This window comes from Lepisosteus oculatus, chromosome 9 (assembly GCF_040954835.1).
Source record: "Lepisosteus oculatus isolate fLepOcu1 chromosome 9, fLepOcu1.hap2, whole genome shotgun sequence".
Classification (NCBI taxonomy): domain Eukaryota; kingdom Metazoa; phylum Chordata; class Actinopteri; order Semionotiformes; family Lepisosteidae; genus Lepisosteus; species Lepisosteus oculatus.
Genome location: NC_090704.1, coordinates 8,362,012 through 8,382,995, shown reverse-complemented (window position 1 = coordinate 8,382,995; position 20,984 = coordinate 8,362,012). Strand labels below are relative to the sequence as shown.

General features: G+C 37.2%; 1 protein-coding gene across 2 annotated transcripts in view; it reads left to right on the top strand.

The window, feature by feature from the left end:
• Positions 1-19,676, top strand: part of LOC102692018 (cytosolic phospholipase A2) — a 30,324-nt gene extending 10,648 nt beyond the window's left edge. For both annotated transcript variants that reach the window (XM_006634650.3, XM_015355112.2), the window contains exons 4-18: positions 576-724; positions 1,247-1,360; positions 2,182-2,219; positions 2,814-2,958; positions 3,573-3,709; positions 4,892-5,114; positions 6,109-6,223; positions 9,016-9,153; positions 11,583-11,675; positions 12,578-12,643; positions 13,711-13,950; positions 14,942-15,126; positions 15,621-15,810; positions 16,861-17,018; positions 17,224-19,676. In XM_006634650.3, the coding sequence (XP_006634713.2) occupies positions 576-724; positions 1,247-1,360; positions 2,182-2,219; positions 2,814-2,958; positions 3,573-3,709; positions 4,892-5,114; positions 6,109-6,223; positions 9,016-9,153; positions 11,583-11,675; positions 12,578-12,643; positions 13,711-13,950; positions 14,942-15,126; positions 15,621-15,810; positions 16,861-17,018; positions 17,224-17,361 (2,129 nt within the window). In that variant the 3' untranslated portion in view covers positions 17,362-19,676. The remainder of the gene's footprint in view (positions 1-575; positions 725-1,246; positions 1,361-2,181; positions 2,220-2,813; positions 2,959-3,572; positions 3,710-4,891; positions 5,115-6,108; positions 6,224-9,015; positions 9,154-11,582; positions 11,676-12,577; positions 12,644-13,710; positions 13,951-14,941; positions 15,127-15,620; positions 15,811-16,860; positions 17,019-17,223) is intronic.
• The last annotated feature ends 1,308 nt before the right edge of the window (positions 19,677-20,984 follow it).

Sequence of the window (20,984 nt, the reverse complement as noted above, 5' to 3'; positions counted from 1 at the left end):
CAGATGCAGGAAATGAGAAACAAGCTCTGTGTACATGAGTTCATTCAGCCTCAGTTCTGGTTCTTAGTGTGATGGACATTCATTTGTAGAATAGGAACATAGTCAATTGGACTAATGATGTTTCACCCTTTATTGCAGGGAAACTAATTGACAAATACTAGATGAGCCAGTTCTTTTGAAATGCATGAGAAGAACCTCTGATTACTTAAAACTGGTTTGCCACCCCCGGACTAGTGTTAAAAGCTTTAGATCAAAAGATCTGATTCAAGCCCGTGTTCTTTAAAAATTTGTATTTTTACACTGTATTAAGGCAAATGGTTGAAATTGGGATTTTACCCAGTTAACCCCCAGATTCTGGTCTCTTCTTTAATTTTATCAAGCTACATTTTTAATCTTTTTATTTTGCTAAAATTTGTTTTGGAATTGCGTGTCTTTGACAATGGCATGTTTAAAACCATGACAAGGCTTTTTAAAATGCGTTGTGCCTTACCCCAGCCCCCACATACTGTGAGTGAACCAGTGCTTCGAAGACTTCAAGTGAACAAAAAAATGTTTTTAATTTTTTGTGACTGCAGTTGATACTCCAGACCCCTACGTGGAACTGTTCATTCCCTCAGCTCCAGAAAGCAGAAAACGGACAAGGCACATAAACAATGATGTGAATCCGAAGTGGAATGAGACGTTTGAGTTTATTTTGGATCCCAATCAAGAGAATGTGCTCGAGGTGAAAGTCTGACATTTACCCATGAAGCATGCCATCAATTTTGTTTTAATCTGTCAACACCTTGTGCTTCCTTGAATTTTGTATTATTTGAATTATTGTCCTTGATTTAGTTCTGTGTATTATTATGTAAAATCATTTGTAAAATATCACAAAAATCACATTTAAAGGTACAGTACAACTACCACTTTAATTTTAATGTGGAACAGCTGCAGTGCTCTTAATGTTGCTACTACATCCTCATCAATCATTCCAATTACATTTTATGGAGAAAACACTCCTTCCTATGTCCTATTGCAGCAATTTCCTTTTCACAGTACTGTACCTTTTTTATAAAGGACCTGCTACAGAGTGCTATTAGGAGGTATAAACATCAGACTAAATTAAAAATAATATTTTAAAAATTAAGGGAATAGTTTTCAGGGATTGTATTTGTCTGGGTAATAGTTTCAAGATGTAACTCAGATTTAACCTTCTAAATGTATTAATTCTGTGTGTTATTTGACCTTTTTCTTCTCAATTCAGATAACCTTAATGGATGCCAACTATGTTATGGACGAGACTCTAGGTACTGCTTCATTTCCCATCTCAAGAATCAAAGTGGGACAAACAGACCTGGTTCCATTCCTCATTGGCAAAGTAAGATGTTGATTCACACAATGCAACTGATTATCATTTAACCAAGGCATGATGCTTATTGTCACATTGGGCTCTTTAGATTTTAGGTGCAGTTGTAAAATCCCATCCTGTGATGGAGTGTTCCAGTAAACATCAAGGCATATGGTGGCCCCACTGTTAGTTCACACTGGGGCATAATAATTTGCAGAAACTACCCTTATGAAAAAATTCAGCTTCAGTTACATTTTGCTGCTCCAAACGTGTGACAGCAAGGATAGATGCTTTCTCTTGTCTGAAGAATTTGTTTAATGAGCTCCTCTTTTCTGTTTTTTTTACCTTAATGTGTGAACTCTCATTCCCTTTGTGTGTGTGTCTGTGTATTCTTTCTTCTATAGGATGTTTTATTTTTCTTCTTTGTTTTGAAACTTAAAGTCAGTAAAAATAAGGTCTTTTGTTACAGGCCCAGAGCTGTGACTGAACTCTTTGCCCAATTTTATTAGAGGTATATAGAGTATAAAAATACTTCTATACTCTTTCATCTTGAATCCAGTTGAGTGCTAATTTAAATTGTTGCATTTGATTTTTTTAATTGTACGTTTTTTTCCTTTTTAGTTTACCTTAACGTGAAATTAGCTATAGCGTATGGATAAATATTATTTCACTGAAGATTTACAATTTGTGTCTTGAGGTACAAGATGAAAAGTAAATATTATGATTTAACTTTTATTGCTCAAAACATTTTTTAACATTCATTGTTTTTTTTCATGTTTTGTGACTGAATGGTTTATATACTAAATAGTAACATCGCATTTCAATAACTCCAGTATATTTTGTTTTAATAGGTTACTAAGGTGTATTTGGAGATGTCCATCGAGGTGTGGTATGTATCACTTTTTCACATTTATGAACAGTGTGCTCTGCTTTTCAAATATCAAAGCAATCTTTTAAATCTTTGTAGGGGAACACAAAAAACACACGCCAATTTCCTTGAATGTGGCTTTTTGCATTCACATTGTGTGGTTTTTCTGAAAATTCATTTCAAAATAAGATCTCCGCAAGTATTTTATTGTGCTGGAGAACTAGGTATGCATCCTTATGCTGACTTATAGAAAAAGTAATTTCCTAAAACAACAGTGGAAACTTGGTAAAAATGCTGCTTGATTTAACATCATACACAATTAAGCCTATACAGTATGTTACCTATACTGTAAACCCTTCACCACCTGAAGACGTTAATAACTGGGTAATTCTTGTATTTACAGTTTCTTTTCTATACCTGGTCAATTATGTTTTATCAGTTTAGTATATGTATTATTTAGGTTAAGGATAAGGTCCATTGTTTTCCTTTCTATATTTTTTCAAACTACAGTAGGTAAAGCGAATAGCATAATGATCCCAGTTATTGCTTTCAGGCTAGGGTTTTTTCTCCTCTGGAGATTAAAGTACCTAACGTTTCTGTACTATGTGTCCCCAGTTCCTCAACTGATTTGCGCTTCAGCATGGCCCTCTGTGACAAAGAAAAGTTATTTCGGGAGAAGCGCAGGGATCGGGTCATGCTGGGAATCAAGAACCTCCTGAAAATGGAGAAAGGTCGTTTTCTTCCGTCGTCAGTTAGAGAAGTGAGTTAAATGATAAGGGAATCCAAATGCCATTACCGCAGCTCCTAAAGTGCTTATGCAGTTTGACCAATGTATTTTTGTAGATTTTCTAAGCACAAACTGTTAAACTGGTCCAATGATGCCAATGAAAGAGTTGTGGCCAGTTCCGGCTGTTAAGAGCCTAGATGGATGGACAAGATAAAAAAGAAGTAACTTGGCACTAAAAAAAAAGATCAGACAAGCACATTGGCTGCTGGCCTGAAGCAGATTATCATGTTGAAGGGTGGTGCAGACGTATCATGAGAAAACTGAAGATATCCGCTGTTCTGCAAGTGTTCATTTCAATATAGCACAGTAACATATTAGACCCAGGTACTGTACAGGTACCGTTTTAACTGCAATATCGAGGATTTCCTTTATCATAGTGTGCTGCAACATTCCCTGACTTAGGGGAGCAGCCACCCAAAGAAACAATAATTATGTACCCCATTGCTCTTACATTTATACTGTATGAGAGAAGAGACAAAACCAGGATATCTTAAAGGCAGTTAAGTGAGAAAGGATGCTAGTTATTGCTCTTTTATTTGAAGTTGACTGCTGTACGTTAAACATCATTGATTCCTTGATGTTGGTAGGTCCCAGTGATAGCTATCCTTGGCTCTGGAGGGGGCTTTCGGGCAATGGTGGGCTTCTCTGGAGTGATGAAGGCTCTGTACGAGTCGGGTGTTTTAGACTGTGCCACGTATGTGGCTGGTCTCTCCGGATCCACATGGTGAGTGTGCTTTGAGCTTCTCCTGTCTGTTTGAGAGCTGGAGGAAGACTCTTTTTTTGCAGTATTTTTTTCAAAAAGAACCTGTGTGCTCAATTTACAGTATATAGATTTGTGGTGAGGAAGTCAGCCCCTTGTCTGCTCATGATGATGATGCCGATGTGAAAGTTGCTCTTTATAAATGAGAATTCTCAGTATATTGATTCAGAAACAAAGAAGGTCTGTACATTTTAGAAAAAAGTTACTCGAGGTTGTGGTGATAATGATGTGTTCTTGATAATGTCTTCTCAGCAATGTTGTACAACTTGACTTTTTTAAAGCTGTAAATAATGTATCATATTAATTATAGTTAAATATAATTGTTTAATTATAGTTAGGACTTAATATCATGGTGTATGTTTAAGAAAATACTGGATTTATTTTATTGTAACAGCTAATTAAGGTTCAGTAAGACTGAAACTATTTTTGAATTTAAGGTTTCAATAAGAATGAAAACACTTTTGTAATATTTTGTCTGATTTCTTGTGACACACTATATAATCGTTATTAACAAAATGCAGTTTTAACAGTCTCTATCTAGAAAATTGACGTATTTTTAATAAATGTAATATAGATTCTGATAGTACAGTTTTCCCCCTAGAAGAATATAATATATTATCCAATATCAAAATCAACTCTGTTGTTAATAAAAAAAAATACTGAACACCACTCGGATATCCTTTTGTAACTGGTAACCAGTTAAACAAAGGAATATAGTTTACAACTACAATACAGTATGTATCTTAAAAGAGCTTTCACTTTCTGAAAAGCAAATCTCATCATTACACATGGATAAGCTTTTTGACTACCGCTTTTTGATCGTATTAAACATAGAAAACAAAAACATACAGAAATATATAAAATGAATACAGAATCTGTTTCTAATTTACACAGGGTAAGGCTAGGATCACAGCACAGTTTTTATTTTTATTTTTAACAGTTCTAGAAAAAACTAAATACGTTGTGCATTGACCAAGAACCCATTTTCTGAAACTGAAATTCTCCAATAGTATTTCAAGTGATGTTCTTGATGAGACTTCTTTGAGCCTGACCTGAGTAAATGTAGCCCAGTTTTCCTGTAAAAGCAAGCCATAAGAGGCAGGTTGTTTCTGAATGGGTATTCCATTGCTTTCCCCTTCGCCACAGGTACATGTCTACACTGTATTCCCACCCCGACTTCCCAACAAAAGGCCCTAAGGAAATCAACCAAGAGGTGATGAAGAGTGTCAGCAGCAACCCCCTCTTCCTCCTCCTGCCACAGCACATCAAGCGCTACATCGAGGCCCTCTGGAGGAAAAAGGCCTCTGGGCAGCCTGTCACCTTCACTGACATTTTTGGCATGCTCATTGGAGAGACCCTAATCCCAGGAGTAAGTTCCCAGACTTCTACAAGTTATTTTTGATAACCCTGTCGCTGAGTCTTAGTACATAGAATATCCACCCTTCCACTTTCTAACTGCTTAAACCAAGTCAGGGTCGCAGAGGAGTCGGAGCCTAGCCTGGCAAGCAACAGGAAGAAAAGCAGGATACACCCTGGGTGGGACGCCAGTCCATTGCAGGGCTGACACAGGCACAAACACAGACATTCACACTCACGTCTATGACCGATTTACCCAAAAGCCAATTCATCTACCATGATGTTTTGGGACTGTGGGAGAAAACTGGAGCACCTTGTGGAAACCCATGCAAACACAAGGAGAACATACAAACTATAGCACCCTGGGTCCAGAATTGAACACGGGCTCAATGCTGCGAGACAGCAATGCTAACCACTGCGCCACAATGTCGCCACATACTTTGGAAGATAGGCCCTTCCTGTCTGAAGACTACATTTGCAGAAGTAAATGGGGTGCAGTTTGTGCAATCTCTGAAATGCACATGCTGACCTGCTATACTTATCTGCAGGTCTTCAGCTTTTCCTTTCCAGTAAATCATGATCATATAACTAATAAAAGGTCACCTCCTATTTATATAAAAATAGCAAAATCAGGCTATTTGTATGGCCAGCTATTTTAAGCTCACATTGGCTTTCCTCTTGTTTTTAATGCTCTTTGTTCATCAGAACAAGTATTTCTAGGGACCATTCAGATGTACCAAGATACAGAGACACCTTTGTTTTCATCAGCTTAATTCTGCATCCCGATGCAAATGACTCTTTTCACCTTGTGGTGACATGTTACTATATTGAGGAGTCCCAGATCAGAAGCACCTTGTCCATCAGGAACATTACTTGCAAATGTTTTTCTGTGCTGCTTGACATGGCTAATTTTTAAATTGAGACCAGACAATATAAAACTGATTTGGAATATCTTATCCAAGAAATACTTCTTATTAACACAGGGATGTATGTTATTTGCCCAACAGAGAATGGACACTAAAATGAGCCACATGCAGGACAAGATCAATGAAGGCCAATGTCCAATGCCTTTGTTTACATGCCTGCATGTCAAACCTGATGTCTCAGAACTTATGTTTGCAGGTAAGGATGTGTGTTCCTGCCCTGCTAGTTGCTTGAATGTTGTGAGCTGTGAATTCTTTCCCAGCTTCTGATTCTGAAATGATACAAAAGAACACAAGCCATTTCCTGCTGTACAAATCATCAATCTTTGTAAGATGTGCTGATTGGTTTCCTTTTGGTTTCTTGCACTTTATTAAAATAAGAAGTTAGAAGGAGTTGTTGTAAGGCAAAGTAGAAGATGCACCTGAAAATCGCAATTCCTGGAAATCAATGGGGTCCAATTATTTTACTTGAGGGCTGGTGTTTCGTGGCTGCTTGTTGGCTTAACTAGACCAATTAGACAGCTTCGCCCATCTCTATTGGTGCTGCAGTTTTAAAGACGGCTGGCCCTTTAGGACTTGACCAGGATTGGTCACACCTTCTAAAGTGTTGGCCTTGTGTGATCGCAGACAAGCACGTGACGGCAGTGGATCTGTGTTTTGTAAAACAGTGACTTTGTAAGTAATTCATTGTTTTTGCAGGAGGAGAGTTTTTCAGCACTTGCTTCTGCTTGCTGATGATAAGCATATCGCCACATGCTATGTTTCTTATCGCTTTCAGCTTCTAATGGAGTTGTGAGCTAGAGAAATCATAAGCTGATATTTGTGGTTTACTGTATATTGACATTCATGGAGGTGACTCACAGTACTTTTCTCTTAGCTTCATCTCGGTATTGACACAGAACTGGATATCACATATTTTGTATCTCCCACATACTGTAGATGTATACTCTATTTATAGTTAGGTTAGTTTGCATGCTGATATTCAAATGATAAGAAAATAAAGGTTATTAGAAACTCAGCTGAAATCTTTAGAGCATAAAGCTCAGAATCTTCTGATTATACTGTATGTTGGTTCTTTGAGCTGACTCGGCACAAAATGACCACCCTGGATCATCAAGCGCTACTACAGATCAACATGATAAGAATGTTCACATTTTGCTAATGGTGTCAGTCACATTATGATCTCAGTCATCCTGCCTTTCCAAAATAGATGAACAGAATGTCTTGTACATCATTGTTAGATGATTTGACCCTTCTTAGCTAGTTCTTACTTGCTGTTCTTTTCCTTCATATTTTTCACTAAATACTTCAATGTAAATAAATTTACATTTGTACAGTTATTGTGTGAGAGTCGGGTATTAGACCTGACAATTCTGTGCTGCCACTCATCAAATTATGCAGTAGCTACATTCCTGGTATTGACAACCAAATAATAATCTAAATATATTATAATTACCCTAGGCATAGTGATAACATTCATGGATTATACACCATGATTTGGGTGATTTGTTTCTATTGTATTCAGTCATCAAATAATTAACAAAAGATTAAGGAAATACACAACATTAAAACTGTTAAGGTGAGGATACATTTATATGAATTCTAGGAATAAAGCAACATGGTAATGAACATGGTACATTTGATACTGAAAGACCAAAGCAATCCTGATTACTACCCTAATCATTGTATTTCCATTCTCTAAAATACAGTTTTTGATAGAATTGGAGGACATTGGGATTTTCTTAAAAATTATACAGGTTATTTAAAACACATGTGCTTAACCTCTGTAAAAAGAAAATTAAAATATTTTTAGCCTGGTTTTGTATAGACATGCTTTGATGAAGACGAATTAAGTTCTGTGCTGGTCTCTTAAGTCTGCACTGTCTCATCTTTACTCCGCAGTGACAAATTAGGAGAGCAGTTTACATATTGAAATACAATCTCAAAACTGAGTAAGCATGCCGAGTTTTCCTTTTATCCCTTAAACAAAGGATCATATAATGTGACATACTGTATGAGTTTAGCATTCCTAGTTAATTTTACTTTTCATTATTTTTTTACAACAATCCGTGTGTACCTCAGGCAACTATGTTTCAGTTTAGTATATTGGTGTAACTCGTTTAATTTCTTTTCATGATTTCTTCACAAAATTCTGTGTGTTACCCCAAAACCACTGTGTTTCACGTGGAATGACAACATCCAAGAATTGGATGCTTTGTGAATCTTTGAGTATTTGAACTATAGCAAGTTACAGCTTGACCCGCTTGGCTAAGGGGTAGCCCCTGCCAGAGGCCAAGGAGGCTGGGACCCCCAAGGAGAGTAATTAGCTGAGTGGTGCACTGGGGCTAAGGATCTGCACCTGTGGCTGGAAGGTTGCCGGTTCAAATCCCACGTCCAGCAGAGGAATCCTACTCCGTTGGGCCCCTGAGCAAGGCCCTTAACCCCAACTGCACCAGGGGTGCCATATACAGTAAATGGCTGACCCTGCGCCCTGAACCCCAAAGCTTCTCTCTCCCCATCTGTGTGCCCGTGTGTCTCATGGTGAGCAAGCTGGGGTATGGGAAAAGACAAATTTCTAAAGCAAGAAATTGTATATGGCTAATAATATAATCTTATCTTAGCTATAGAGTGGCTGCTAATGTGGAGATGGGGGTGCTTGTGAGAATGAGGTGTTTGCATGAGATATCTGTAACTAACACCTGGGTGAAAGAAATTGGCTTCTTGGTTACTATCCCTCCTGAATGTCGTGGAATCCCTCCATTGCCGTAGTTTGGTCAAAGCCTAATTCAGGCAGAGGAAAGGAGCGATTCGAAAAGTGAACGTTTTTGGGGTAGCTCACCTGACTGAGGTGAACCACAACCTGAAATGTGTGTCATATTTAAAATACAAAAAGTGGGATCAGGTTCTGAATCTTGTGTGTAAGTATACTGAGAGATGAATATATATCCAGACAGAGGAAATAATGTGTTCCAATCTTTTTTTATTCTGCAGATTGGGTTGAGTTCAGCCCCTATGAGATAGGGATGGCTAAATATGGCACTTTTATGACTCCTGATCGCTTTGGAAGCAAGTTTTATATGGGCACTGTGGTGAAGAAATATGAAGAGAACCCACTGCATTTTCTCATGGGTAAGAGTCACCTTGCAGGATATGACTAAGGGATAAAGGGTACTGTCACTCTGAGCAGCAGGTATTGTATAAGAACAAAAGTCTACTCATGAGAAGAGAATGTTTGGAGGGCCTAGTATCAGGGTAGCATGAACAAAGAATCTGCTTTCTCCTTTGTTTTCGGATACCTACTTGCAGTAATCACAGTGTTTTCATTTCTGTAAACACCTGTGAGAAAACTGACTTGATGTTGCAATTTGGAAGCATGTTTACTAACTTGAGGTCTATTTATATCAGTGTGTGTTTGCCCACCCAGGGCAATGAGTCAGAAAAACGTCCAAAAAAAAAAGATTCTGCTTAATAATCAGTAATTATCAAATTTGAAGACTTTTTGGAGCTTATGGCCCCAGATTTAGATAATTGCTGTGGAACGCTGCACAAAATCACAAGTTGGAATGGGAGGGCATGTTGGTGTTTTTCTCTTTTTCTGTCCATGTCAGACTGTAGCACAGAAGAGCAGAAAGATTTTAAAGTACTTCTGATGTGTGCTGTCAGAGAGACGAGGAATTCACACTGAGGTGGAGAGGAGATGACATTATAGCAAAAGAGAGCAAGGAATGTACAGTAGTACAGCAAACAGTTTAACAGACTAATTAGGGGGAATGAATGTCTGTTATTGTCCGATTCAATTAAATACTATTTTTTCAGCCAAAAAACAGTATTATTTTGGCTCATTTTATAACAACATTATAACAAATTCAATGAAAATTGTTCTTTATATCATAAAAATACAAGCACTATATTAAGTACAGTGTAAGTATGCAGTTGTGTACAATTTGCAGCTAAAGCATACGAAACGCAGACAACACCCACCATAAGCAAGTGACCTACCTCTACAGAGCACTATGATATTTCTGAATTTAAAAAACCTACAGTATGTTATTTTCATTTTCACCTTGTTTTATTGTTTGTACAAAAACTGGTATTTCTGATTTTACAGACAAAATTTCAGTTTTTCCAGATTTTTTTTTTTATGGGTGGTATCATTTAAAACAATAATATTTTTGAAATGTTAGGGAAATAAAATAATTAATAATGGCTTGAACTTATATAGCGCTTTTCTGGACACTCCACACAAAGCGCTTTACAGGTAACGGGGACTCCCCTCCACCACCGCCAATGTGCAGCCCCACCTGGATGATGCGATGGCAGCCATAGTGCGCCAGAACGCTCACCACACATCAGCTATTAGTGGGGAGGAGAGGAAAGTAATTAAGCCAATTCATAGATTGGGATTATTAGGAGGCCATGATTGGTAAGGGCCAATGGGAAATTTGGCCAGGACACCGAGGTTACACCCCTACTCTTTTCGAGAATGTCTATTGGATTTTTAATGACCATAGAGAGTCAGGACTTCTGTTTTACGACTCATCCGAAGGACGGCATCTGTTTACAGTGTAGTGTCTCAATCACTATACTGGGGCATTAGGACCCACACAGACCACAGGGTTAGCGCCCCCTGCTGGCCCCACTAACACCTCTTCCAGCAGTAGCCTTAGTTTTCCCAGGAGGTCTCCCATCCAGGTACTGACCAGGCTCACACCTGCTTAGCTTCAGTGGGTTGTTAGAAAAGAAATCTAGAAAGTGAAAGGACGATGAATGGATACCTGATTGTGTTCCTATATGACCAGAATCCTTAGCTCTTACAACTTAGCATGTGGGTTTCTTTACAGGAATCAATTTAAAAGGTCTTGGGTGTGGATTCTCATACAGTATTCCTCAATTCTTTTGTTATTAAATATTTGATAATTTAATAGAGGACACTCAGAGCAAATACAGTACACCAAGAAATGTGTCAGCATATTTCCCTACAAGGGGCAATCAATTGTAATAAATAAGGAAAGGAAAACTTAATAATCATCAGCATTTGTAAAGACTGAATACTATTTGGAGACACATTATAAGTAGTCTTGGTGTTTTGTGAAGCTAATTAGTATCAGTATGGCATGTTACAGTACACATAGACATTCTTTTCATGCAAATAGACTTGTGTGTGTTCAAGACTTAGTTTTTTAATGGCTTCTTATAGATTTTTTTAAAGTATTTCTTGTTCTTGAGAGAAGCAAAGCAAGGAAAAGCTACAGTAAGTAGCAAAACATTATCTAACAGTACTGTTAGGTTTTAAGTTCCTTTTAGCAAATAATGTTGAAGAAAATGGGCAATTCCTCAACCTTGGTCTTTAGGTCTTTGGGAAAAGAATACATGATGTACTCTGTGGAATGGTGCAATTTAGTCAGTTATAATAAGTGTAGGTGATCCTACTTAGTCTGACTCCTTTTTTACTGAATGAATAGCAAGGACACAGTAACAGTAAGACCAGTTTACTTGCAAGAGAATAAATAAATAGATTTTATGTTAGCACATGGTAATAGAAGACTCTTTTTTTGCAGGTGTCTGGGGAAGTGCTTTTTCCATTCTCTTCAACAGAGTCCTCGGAGTCTCCCGTTCCAATGACTGTGGCTCTACAATGGAGGAGGAGCTTGGTAAGAAATGTCCTGGATTTTTAAGTAAAATCACCTGGGCAACACAGAACACCTGCAGTGTCGTCCATTCTGCTTACTTCACTTTGTAACATTAGTATTGATAAAGTTTTCTATGTGAGTAAACTGGTCCTTCTTCTTACTAACTTAAGAGTTTGATCAATGTCTTATATCCGAAGTTTTAGTGGGCAGGGGAAGGTACTGAATTTTCCTCTATATGGTATCTACTTATTTTGTTATTCATAGAATGAATTTTACAAAGTACTCGATTTATAGAACCGCCCATGTTAACTTAACTTAACCCATGTAAATTTGGAACTCATGTGAGATATTAATTACTAGCAACCTTGAAAAAACCCTCAAGTTGATGTGCTTACAGACTTATCCCTTTATTTGTCATATTTCTGTCTGCTTAAAAAAGCATTTAAACACAATTGCTCATAATCATTATGATTTCTTTCCCATGCTCCTGCGGCTCTTCTTAATAAAGGCACGTCCTCGAGGAACTAGGATATATTTTGCAAGGGATAACGGACGAATCAAAGCGTTCCTATGAAGAGATAATTTTGCATGAAATCTAATTAAATCCAATCCAATCAAAGTATATGTTTAAATGTCTCTAATCCACCCTGATGCTGAGCGGTCTAGTTTGGATACTGTATGCTAGTATTTCTGGCAATATGAGTGTCAGTGGATTGAGTGGAGGGTTACAGTACGTCGGAGTGTGAGCTGCAGACGAACGAGCAGAGCTTAACTCCACGCTGAAAAGTAAAATAAAACAAAGGTTGGTTTTTCTTCTTTGTGCTTTACAGTAGGGAATTAATCTCGACTGGTCCCATAAAGATAGACCACTGTTTCTAGCAGATTTAACTTTGTGATCTAAATGGCCATGTCCTCTTCTTCAGAACAAATAAAGCCTGAACACATTTTGGGGGAGGATAGCATGGACAATGACGACGAGCCTCGGAAAGGTGAACATTGCCCACCTGCAGTGTGCAACGGCGTCTTCTGATGTATCAATATGAGGTGTCCTATGCAAAATCACTTAAAGGGGAACTGCATTAAATTATTACAGTTATTAAATCTCAGTGCCAAAATAAATTCATTGATGTTAAAGAAAAACAATCATGAACTTTGTGAAAGTACTGTAAGTCGCAACAGTACAGCCACAAACCCTGGCCTCGCCACAGGCGAGAGTGAGAGTTCACACGAATTGAGACGTGGTGCGGCCCTTCCTGCTCACTAGTCACTATAATGACTAATATAATAGGATGATCGAGCGAATAAGTACAGGTTGTGCAGCAGATGTTTCACAACAGAAAATTTCCAACGGAATCTACATGGGGAGTAACAATTAAGTTGGATTTGTCAGTAAAAATATTGAGAGCAATATTTCTATTGGATTAAAAGAGACGTATTCACAAGCCTGCTTCTTTTGTTGCCTCGTTCTGAATCGCAGAACACAGCACTGCACGTACCTGGAAATTTAGTCTATTTGGTGATGTAAATTGGGGGTTTTACAAGTTATTGTATACGTTTTACTTTTATTGTGGTTTGCAATGCATTTATCATTGCTGCTTCTTTTTAATCCCGAAATATAAAAATAATTTTACAGTTCCCCTTTAAAGACTTTTTAACTTTTTAGACCACAGATAAGCAAACTCTGTTTTTCTATCATTTAATCGATCCACCCTTCGACACTTGCATGTCCATAAACAGTTTGAATTGTGCTTTAACATATTCTGATTCAGTGCATGTTAAATGTTAGTATCACATCACTTATGGGATACATGATAAAATCACATAAAACACGTTGTGTGATGTGATGGTGATACAGTACAGTGATGAGATCCTTGTATCAGTTAGCTTCTGACAACCAAAGTAGCCTCTCACTTGTAAGCCTTATTAGATTCTTATGTTCTTCAAGCATTAAGAAAAATGTTGAGTGTTTAAGTGTCAAGTATAAGTGCCACCCTTGGTATTTGGATGTGACTTATGTGTTGTTCTGAGATGTTGCTTTTTTGCTGCCTCTTCTTAGGCGGGACAGAGAGCCTGGAAGTAGAAGAGGAATTCCAAAAGAAAGCTCAGGCTAGCTGGGTACAGCGCATGTTCACTACTTTGGTCAGCGACTCCACCCTTTTTAACACGCGAGAGGGCCGTGCCGGGAAAGTGCACAACTTCATGTTGGGCCTTAACCTCAACACTACGCTCCCTTACTCTCCATTCGGAGACTTGATGTGCCAGACCTCCGTGGATGAAGAGGATTCAGCTGTCACAGGTATGGAGATGACTCCATAATAATAATTAATAACCACTTATTTTAAAATAAATTAATTGTACATACAGTGGTGTGAAAAAGTGTTTGCCCCCTTCCTGATTTCTTATTTTTTTGCATGTTTGTCACACTGAAATGTTTCAGATCATCAAACAAATTGAAATATTAGACAAAGATAACACAAGTAAACACAAAATGCAGTTTTTAAATGATTATTATTATTATTATTATTATTATTATTAAGGGGAAAAAAATCCAAACCTACATGGCCCTGTTTAAAAAGTGATTGCCCCCTAAACCTAATAACTGGTTGGGCCACCCTTAGCAGCAACAACTACAGTCAAGCATTTGCGATAACTGGCAATGAGTCTTTTACAGCGCTGTGGAGGAATTTTGGCCCACTCATCTTTGCAGAATTGTTGTAGTTCAGCCACATTGGAGGAAATTTCCAGATTGTGAGCATGTACAGCACACATATGATTAGTTTCTCTAATGTATTTTGTCATTTCAATATTTTTACATGATTTTTTTTAGAAGGGTGTATTGATTAAGGAATGAAAGTGTTTGGAATTGCTTATTCTTGTCAGTTTTAGTCCTTATTTAGTTGCAACTTCAAGCGCTACATTTTGCAGATTTTTGTCAGGAGTGTAAAAAATGATATCTTAATAGAAGACATACCGTAATAAAGGTTTTGTGTCTTTAACACCTTGTAGTTGACATTCTATGTTTTACTTTAATAAACAACACCTATACATTGGCCCGGTTACTAATTTAACAATATTAAAGAGCACCAGAAAATGCCAGGGACTGTTTTGTTCTTAGGGAATGGAAATATGCAAGTCATCATCAGTAATTAAAAAACACTGCAGTGTGTCTTTTGACATATTTTGTTTTTAAGAAAGTCAAGTAGAGCCGTTGCAGATTTAAGCTTGCTTTTGTGTATTACTTTTTTCTGTGGGCAAATCGCTTATTTCTTGTTCTGCGCAATTCCCAGACCCAGATGAGTTTGACCGGATATATGAGCCTCTAGATGTGAAGAGCAAGAAGATTCATGTGGTCGACAGTGGCCTGACCTTCAACCTCCCATACCCCTTGATACTGCGGCCACAGAGAGGAGTTGACCTGATCATCTCCTTCGATTTCTCTGCCCGGCCCAGTGACTCCAGTCCTCCATTCAAGGTCCGTCATCAGCTGTGTGGCAGCTCATGCTCGGGCATTGTGCAGCCTTTGTGTGACGCCCATGAATATGTACATTTCACTTTCATTAATTCATGAAGAGGGTCCCTTGTTGGTAGTTACATTTTGATTTCATTTTCGGTAGAAAATAGTTTGATGTTTGAGACGCACTTATGTCCTACATGAACTGCAGTTTGGTGAAATTCTAAACAATACAAGAAATAATCTTAATAACAATATATTAGGAAATATCAGTCTGAAATTTAAATTAGGTGCACCTATTTTGAATTGATAATGGGTTAGTAAAGAATAATTTTAACTGATGGATGAGGCACTGCAGAAATGGCAATTATTCCCATCTTGTAATACCCTAAAAGGAAACCTATTCTGTCATTTTTAAGAAAAATATTTAATAAAGGGATTAGATTTTATTTTGTGGTAAGTTTTCCCCTATACTTTTAAATAATTAACTCGGTGGTTGTGGTTATTCTATTTAGGAGCTGTTGCTGGCAGAGAAATGGGCCAGGATGAACAAGTTGCCCTTCCCAAAGATTGACCCAAAAGTGTTTGACAGGGAAGGCTTGAAGGAGTGTTATGTCTTCAAACCCAGAAAGGGGGACAAAAGCTGCCCTACAATTATCCACTTTGTGCTAGCCAATATTGACTTCAGAAACTTCAAGGCTCCAGGTAACAATGGGAAATGTGTATTTATGCATAGAAATATGTTTGCATTTGCATATTTGTTCATCATCTTAAGCCCTTAATACATTTACTATGTTTTCTTGACTCCTGGGGTCTAGAGTATTTCCTTGGTCCAACAATGAGCTACTTCTCGTAATCTTTGTAAAGCTCAATACTCCTTCAGTCTCATAATGTTAGAATCTTATTTTTTATCTAGGCTATTTATTTCTTTTTACGTCTTGGAACGCTGAGATTTGGGTCTGCAGTTTCTGTATAGTTTTTGTTTACCTTATATATTATATAAATTCAAGAAACAAACGCAACACTCTTGGAACAAAACAGTAGTGTAATTTACAGATTCTCGACCAAAATAATCAGAGCACCTAGAGGAAACCTACACAAACTCCACACAGAAAGCACACCATGTCCAGCAGTACTAACCCCTGTGCCACCAACAAAAATAATGTCTGTAATAATTTTGATAAGAGAAATTGTTTTGGAGTATGTAGCCATTATTACAGTATACTTGGATATCGACTTCAATTATCATTGTGTATAACCCACTCTTGGTCACGCAGAAGGTTTTGTTTTTAAAGCAGATTTATTTTTACAGGCTGATCATTTATGACACATCTGTGATCCTGCACAAAGCACAAATAAAATTCCATCTAAGCACATAACAATTGATACCAGAAAGACATATCACTGTAGAATACGTCTATTGTACTGACAATTCCTGATCACATAATGTTTTAAAAAAGGATTCCTGTTGGTTTTGTCCATAAAGTCCTACCACCACCTTGTTCTGTGAAGGTCTCTCTCAAAAGTTTTCTGACAAACAAGATTTGTGCTTAAGTCAGCTCCTCCATTCATCTTACCAAGTGATTCAGCTTAAATACTGACTAAGTTTACTTTTATCACATTGTAAATGTGTCAGTTGTCTTTTGTTACAATAAAAATAACCCACAGTACAGTAATATCTCTTGAATCTCTTTATCTAAAGCAGCTTCATGATCCATATAACCGCATATTTGATGTTTTTTTTTTTGTGTAAAGGGGTTCCGCGAGAAACTGAAAAGGAGAAGGAGTTCGCTGATTTTGATATATTTGATGATCCTCAGACCCCATATTCCACCTTCAACTTTCAGTACTCGAACTCGGCCTTCACTCAGCTACACAACCTGATGGAGTTCAACACACTCAACAATATTGAGGTAAGGCAGCACATTTTCATTGTCAAATGACTGTTTTAACAAGATGCTAGTGTAACTCATACTATATTGAGGATTTTGAATGGAGAGAGCTGTGAGAAATTAATAATTCAGTGCTGTAGAGTGCTTGTAGTCTGTAGAAGTTTCCAGAAATAAGATTGAGAATGACAGAATGTGTATATGTATGTTTATTTTTAATTGGTTTCAGGTGATTAAAGAAGCCATCAAGGAAAGTGTACTGTTCAGAAGGGAGAATCCTTCCCGCTGCTCTGTCTCTCTGTCACTCAACGAAATTGAAACAAGAAAGTTTTTGAAAAAAGAACATCGTGGAAAACTCCATATCTAACAGAGCCAGTACTCTCAAGTGGATTTCACAGCACAATGGTTACACAACTCCTGGATGCATTCATGTGGACCAACAACAGACTTAACTAAAGAATTTCTCAGAACCTGGTACAGAATGTTTGCTATGATTAAAGATGAAGAACGATGACAGCAGTGAGGCATGGAAACTGAAAACAAGGCCCACTGCTGTCACCTGTCTTAATCGCTATCAATGCATTTCAATCTAATCTGACTACTTGTGGTCCAAATATCTTAGAGGGGAAAATGTTGTTTTTAAACTTTATGTTCCTATTGCAGCAACTCATTTGATGAGGTTTTACATTTTTAGAAAGTTACTGATTAGGTTACTGTGTGTAACACCATGATTTTATAGGTAGTACTTATTAAATAAGAAATTGTAAGACATTATTCCTTGCATATGTTTCTTTTCAGTGCCTGGTCAATATATGCTTCATGATTAATATTCACTAGAGAACACCATTACCTAGCCATTACAGGCAACCGCAGAAGTTTCTGTTAGTTGTTTTTTTTTTATTAAATGTTAGACTTTTTTTAAAAAACAAATAACTTTTAATGAATAGTTGTTTAATTAGTTGACATGGTACACCTTGCATGTTAGAGCACAATTCAGTAGTTTTTTTTAGTGATAAATAACAATGCTCAGTGAATGTATAAAGACAGACCAGACATATATATATATACAATGGTGCAATTTAAAATCCAGAACAGTGCTGGTTTTCACTTCCAGTAATGCAAAAATAACATTTTTACCATTTGAAGTGTTGCCTTTTCATTGTCTTTGAACTATAATTGTTATTACTGGATTGTACTGGATTCAATTTGAAGGGTTAGTACATTTATGATTTTATCTCACAGATTGAATTCTTTGAGAAGCAACAAGAGACTAAGTTTGTTGTTGAGCATTTTTTTAATTAGATATATATATTGATATTGTGTATATTGATTTGTGGCTGACAACAATGTAGAAGCTGAATCATTTTGAGTCTTTTGAATGTTACCCATTTTCTGTAACTGTAAACCCATTGTAACATTATATTTTATCTTTTGTTACAGTTAAACATACGGCCCAACCTGGTTTGGGGACATTTTGCAATTCAAAAACATACCTTATGCCTTATACATGCTGTAAACAAACTACTAAATGCATTATTTATAATTAGTTACTGTATGTGTAGCAAAATAGATGTGGGATGTAGGAAATGTTATTGCAGAAATAATTCCTTTACGTTATTTGTATTTTTTTCTATAAACTGTTATTTCAGGCTTCATTAGTTTATACATCCTTTTAAAGAAAGTTATTTCCTCTGACATTGTTTGCGTTGTGTAAATGCCAGTTGGGAGGAATTTGTCTTAAAGTTTCGAGTCCATGAATCACCATGTATCATGACCATGTGCTTTTAATCTTGTTCTGCAACAGATCTAAGGAATTGCGTAGCAACCTGATGGTCAAGGGTGAAGCACTGTCCATTTTTTCCTGCCTTTTTCAATATTAAGTTATGTATTGCGACATACTGTATGCACAGTGAAGTCAAACCTAATATCTAATATTTACAGATTGTGCAAATGCCAGATTTTGGCACTCAGGAAAAGGAAGCATTATTTGACCCCAAGATTACATAAGATTACCAACAGCCCTGCTACACAGTAAGAATGAGTACAACACAGGACATTTTATCAGCTGAACACAAAATTGCTGTGTTTGTGCTCTTGAGTTTATGACAAGTGTTTCTTGTATTTATGTTACTAAATTCACAGAGAGAAAGTGTCTTCAGTGGTTTTATATGTTCTGGTTGTAGACTTAATTTTTTTTAGGTAATATTGGATAACACCATCCTATAACATTTACACAAACATAGCCCAGGTTTAAGTGTATGAGTTTAGGCCAGTTACACATTGAAGTCATATAATTAGAAGAAGAAATAGCAGAAAAAAAAGAAAATAGTTTTCAAACTGGTGATATATTTTTGTTCTTTATGAAATCTGTATTTAGTTCCAAGTATTTAACGTTTACATCTTTCATGTGCATTACTTATCTGAATTTACTGGTATCACTATATACGTACATATACAAACTAGCCTCTTCTATCATATTTATATATTAAATATTAAATGTTTTAATACAACAGTGAATCTCTTATTGTTAACTTTGTAAATTAATATAACTCAAGATTACCTTAAAATGAATGTGCGGTTTAAACATGTAAAGAATTGTGATAAAATCAGTGATTAACAGTGTATCAACAATGAAAGTTTTTGTAACTGCTGAATTAAAAAAAAAACATACTTCAATTATAATCCTGCTGTCTAAATGCCACAGGAATCTCAATACACTTATTGGTTTTCTACCTTATAATCCAATGTGCATGACTATTATGTTTGTGTCAAAAAGGTTAAATCTTATGTCTTATAAAAACATATAATAGGTTTATTCCATCCCGAAAAGAGAAGAAAGAAAACAACTTTTCGGCCATGGAGCCTTCTTCAAGTGTGAGAAAGACAGGGCAGTAAGCAAAATAATATGATTAAAGAAAGGTAATTACCTTTGCTTACTGCCCCATCTTTCTCACACCTGAAGAAGGCTCCACGGCCAAAACGTTGTGTTTTTTCTTCTTTTTTTTCAGCATGGAATAAACCTATTACTTATTCCTTTGCGGCCTACGAATGCTGATGCAGCTACCCACCTGAACTACTTATAAGAACATACAGTAAGCCAGGAACAAACGAAAAAGCCCATCTAGCAAATTTGGTAGCTAGTAGCTAACTGATTGGAAGATCTCATCCAGCTGTTTCTTGAAAGATGCCAGGGTTTTGCATTGATCAGCATGGTTATGTAGTTTAGTCCTGACTCCCACAATCCTTTGGGTAAAGAAGTACCTCCTGTTCACAGTTTTAAATTCTAAAGGTAGAGGTACAGTAGGTTCCATTCTTATTCTATAGTTTGTGTTTCACTCATCTTACAGCACATGCTGTAGTCCTCACACCACAAATTTAAGTTTTCACAAAATGATGCGCACAGACATTATCATTTGGAAAGATGCCACAGTCTCCTCTGATAACAGAAAGCAGCAGGAGCTGCACTGCAGCATGTCAATGGCAAGGGAAAAGGTGCAGTGCATTGCAGAACCTGGTTTTGCACTGTTATTGCACTTCACAGTTTGTATCTTGCAGCATTATCATCTGTTGTGCAGTGAAGGTAACTGTCATGGGGTCAGAACAACAGTGATGACAAGGAGGTCTACATTGACCAAGAGGGGACAATCAGGAGAAGCAACATATTTTCTTTTGAGGGCATCCGTAATCTTATGAGCGATGGTTTCACAATCGTAATCCCTCTTCTTAAGGGTACTCCGGCTCATTCTTATTTTTTCTAATTACGTGCACCTTCCTCTCCTTATTAAGCCTGGCCCTCTCGCTACTCTGGGCTCTTCATTGGAAGATGGATGCCCAGAGGCCCGCCTACCATCAAGTCCCCCTACGTACACAGCTTGTGGGCTTAGGCCTCCTATCGGCGTCCTGACCCCGCTGAGTCCGGGGCTCAGAGTGCCTTCCCTCATCATCCAGTTTTATTCCATGTCCATGTACCGGATCACGTTCCAGCTTTTA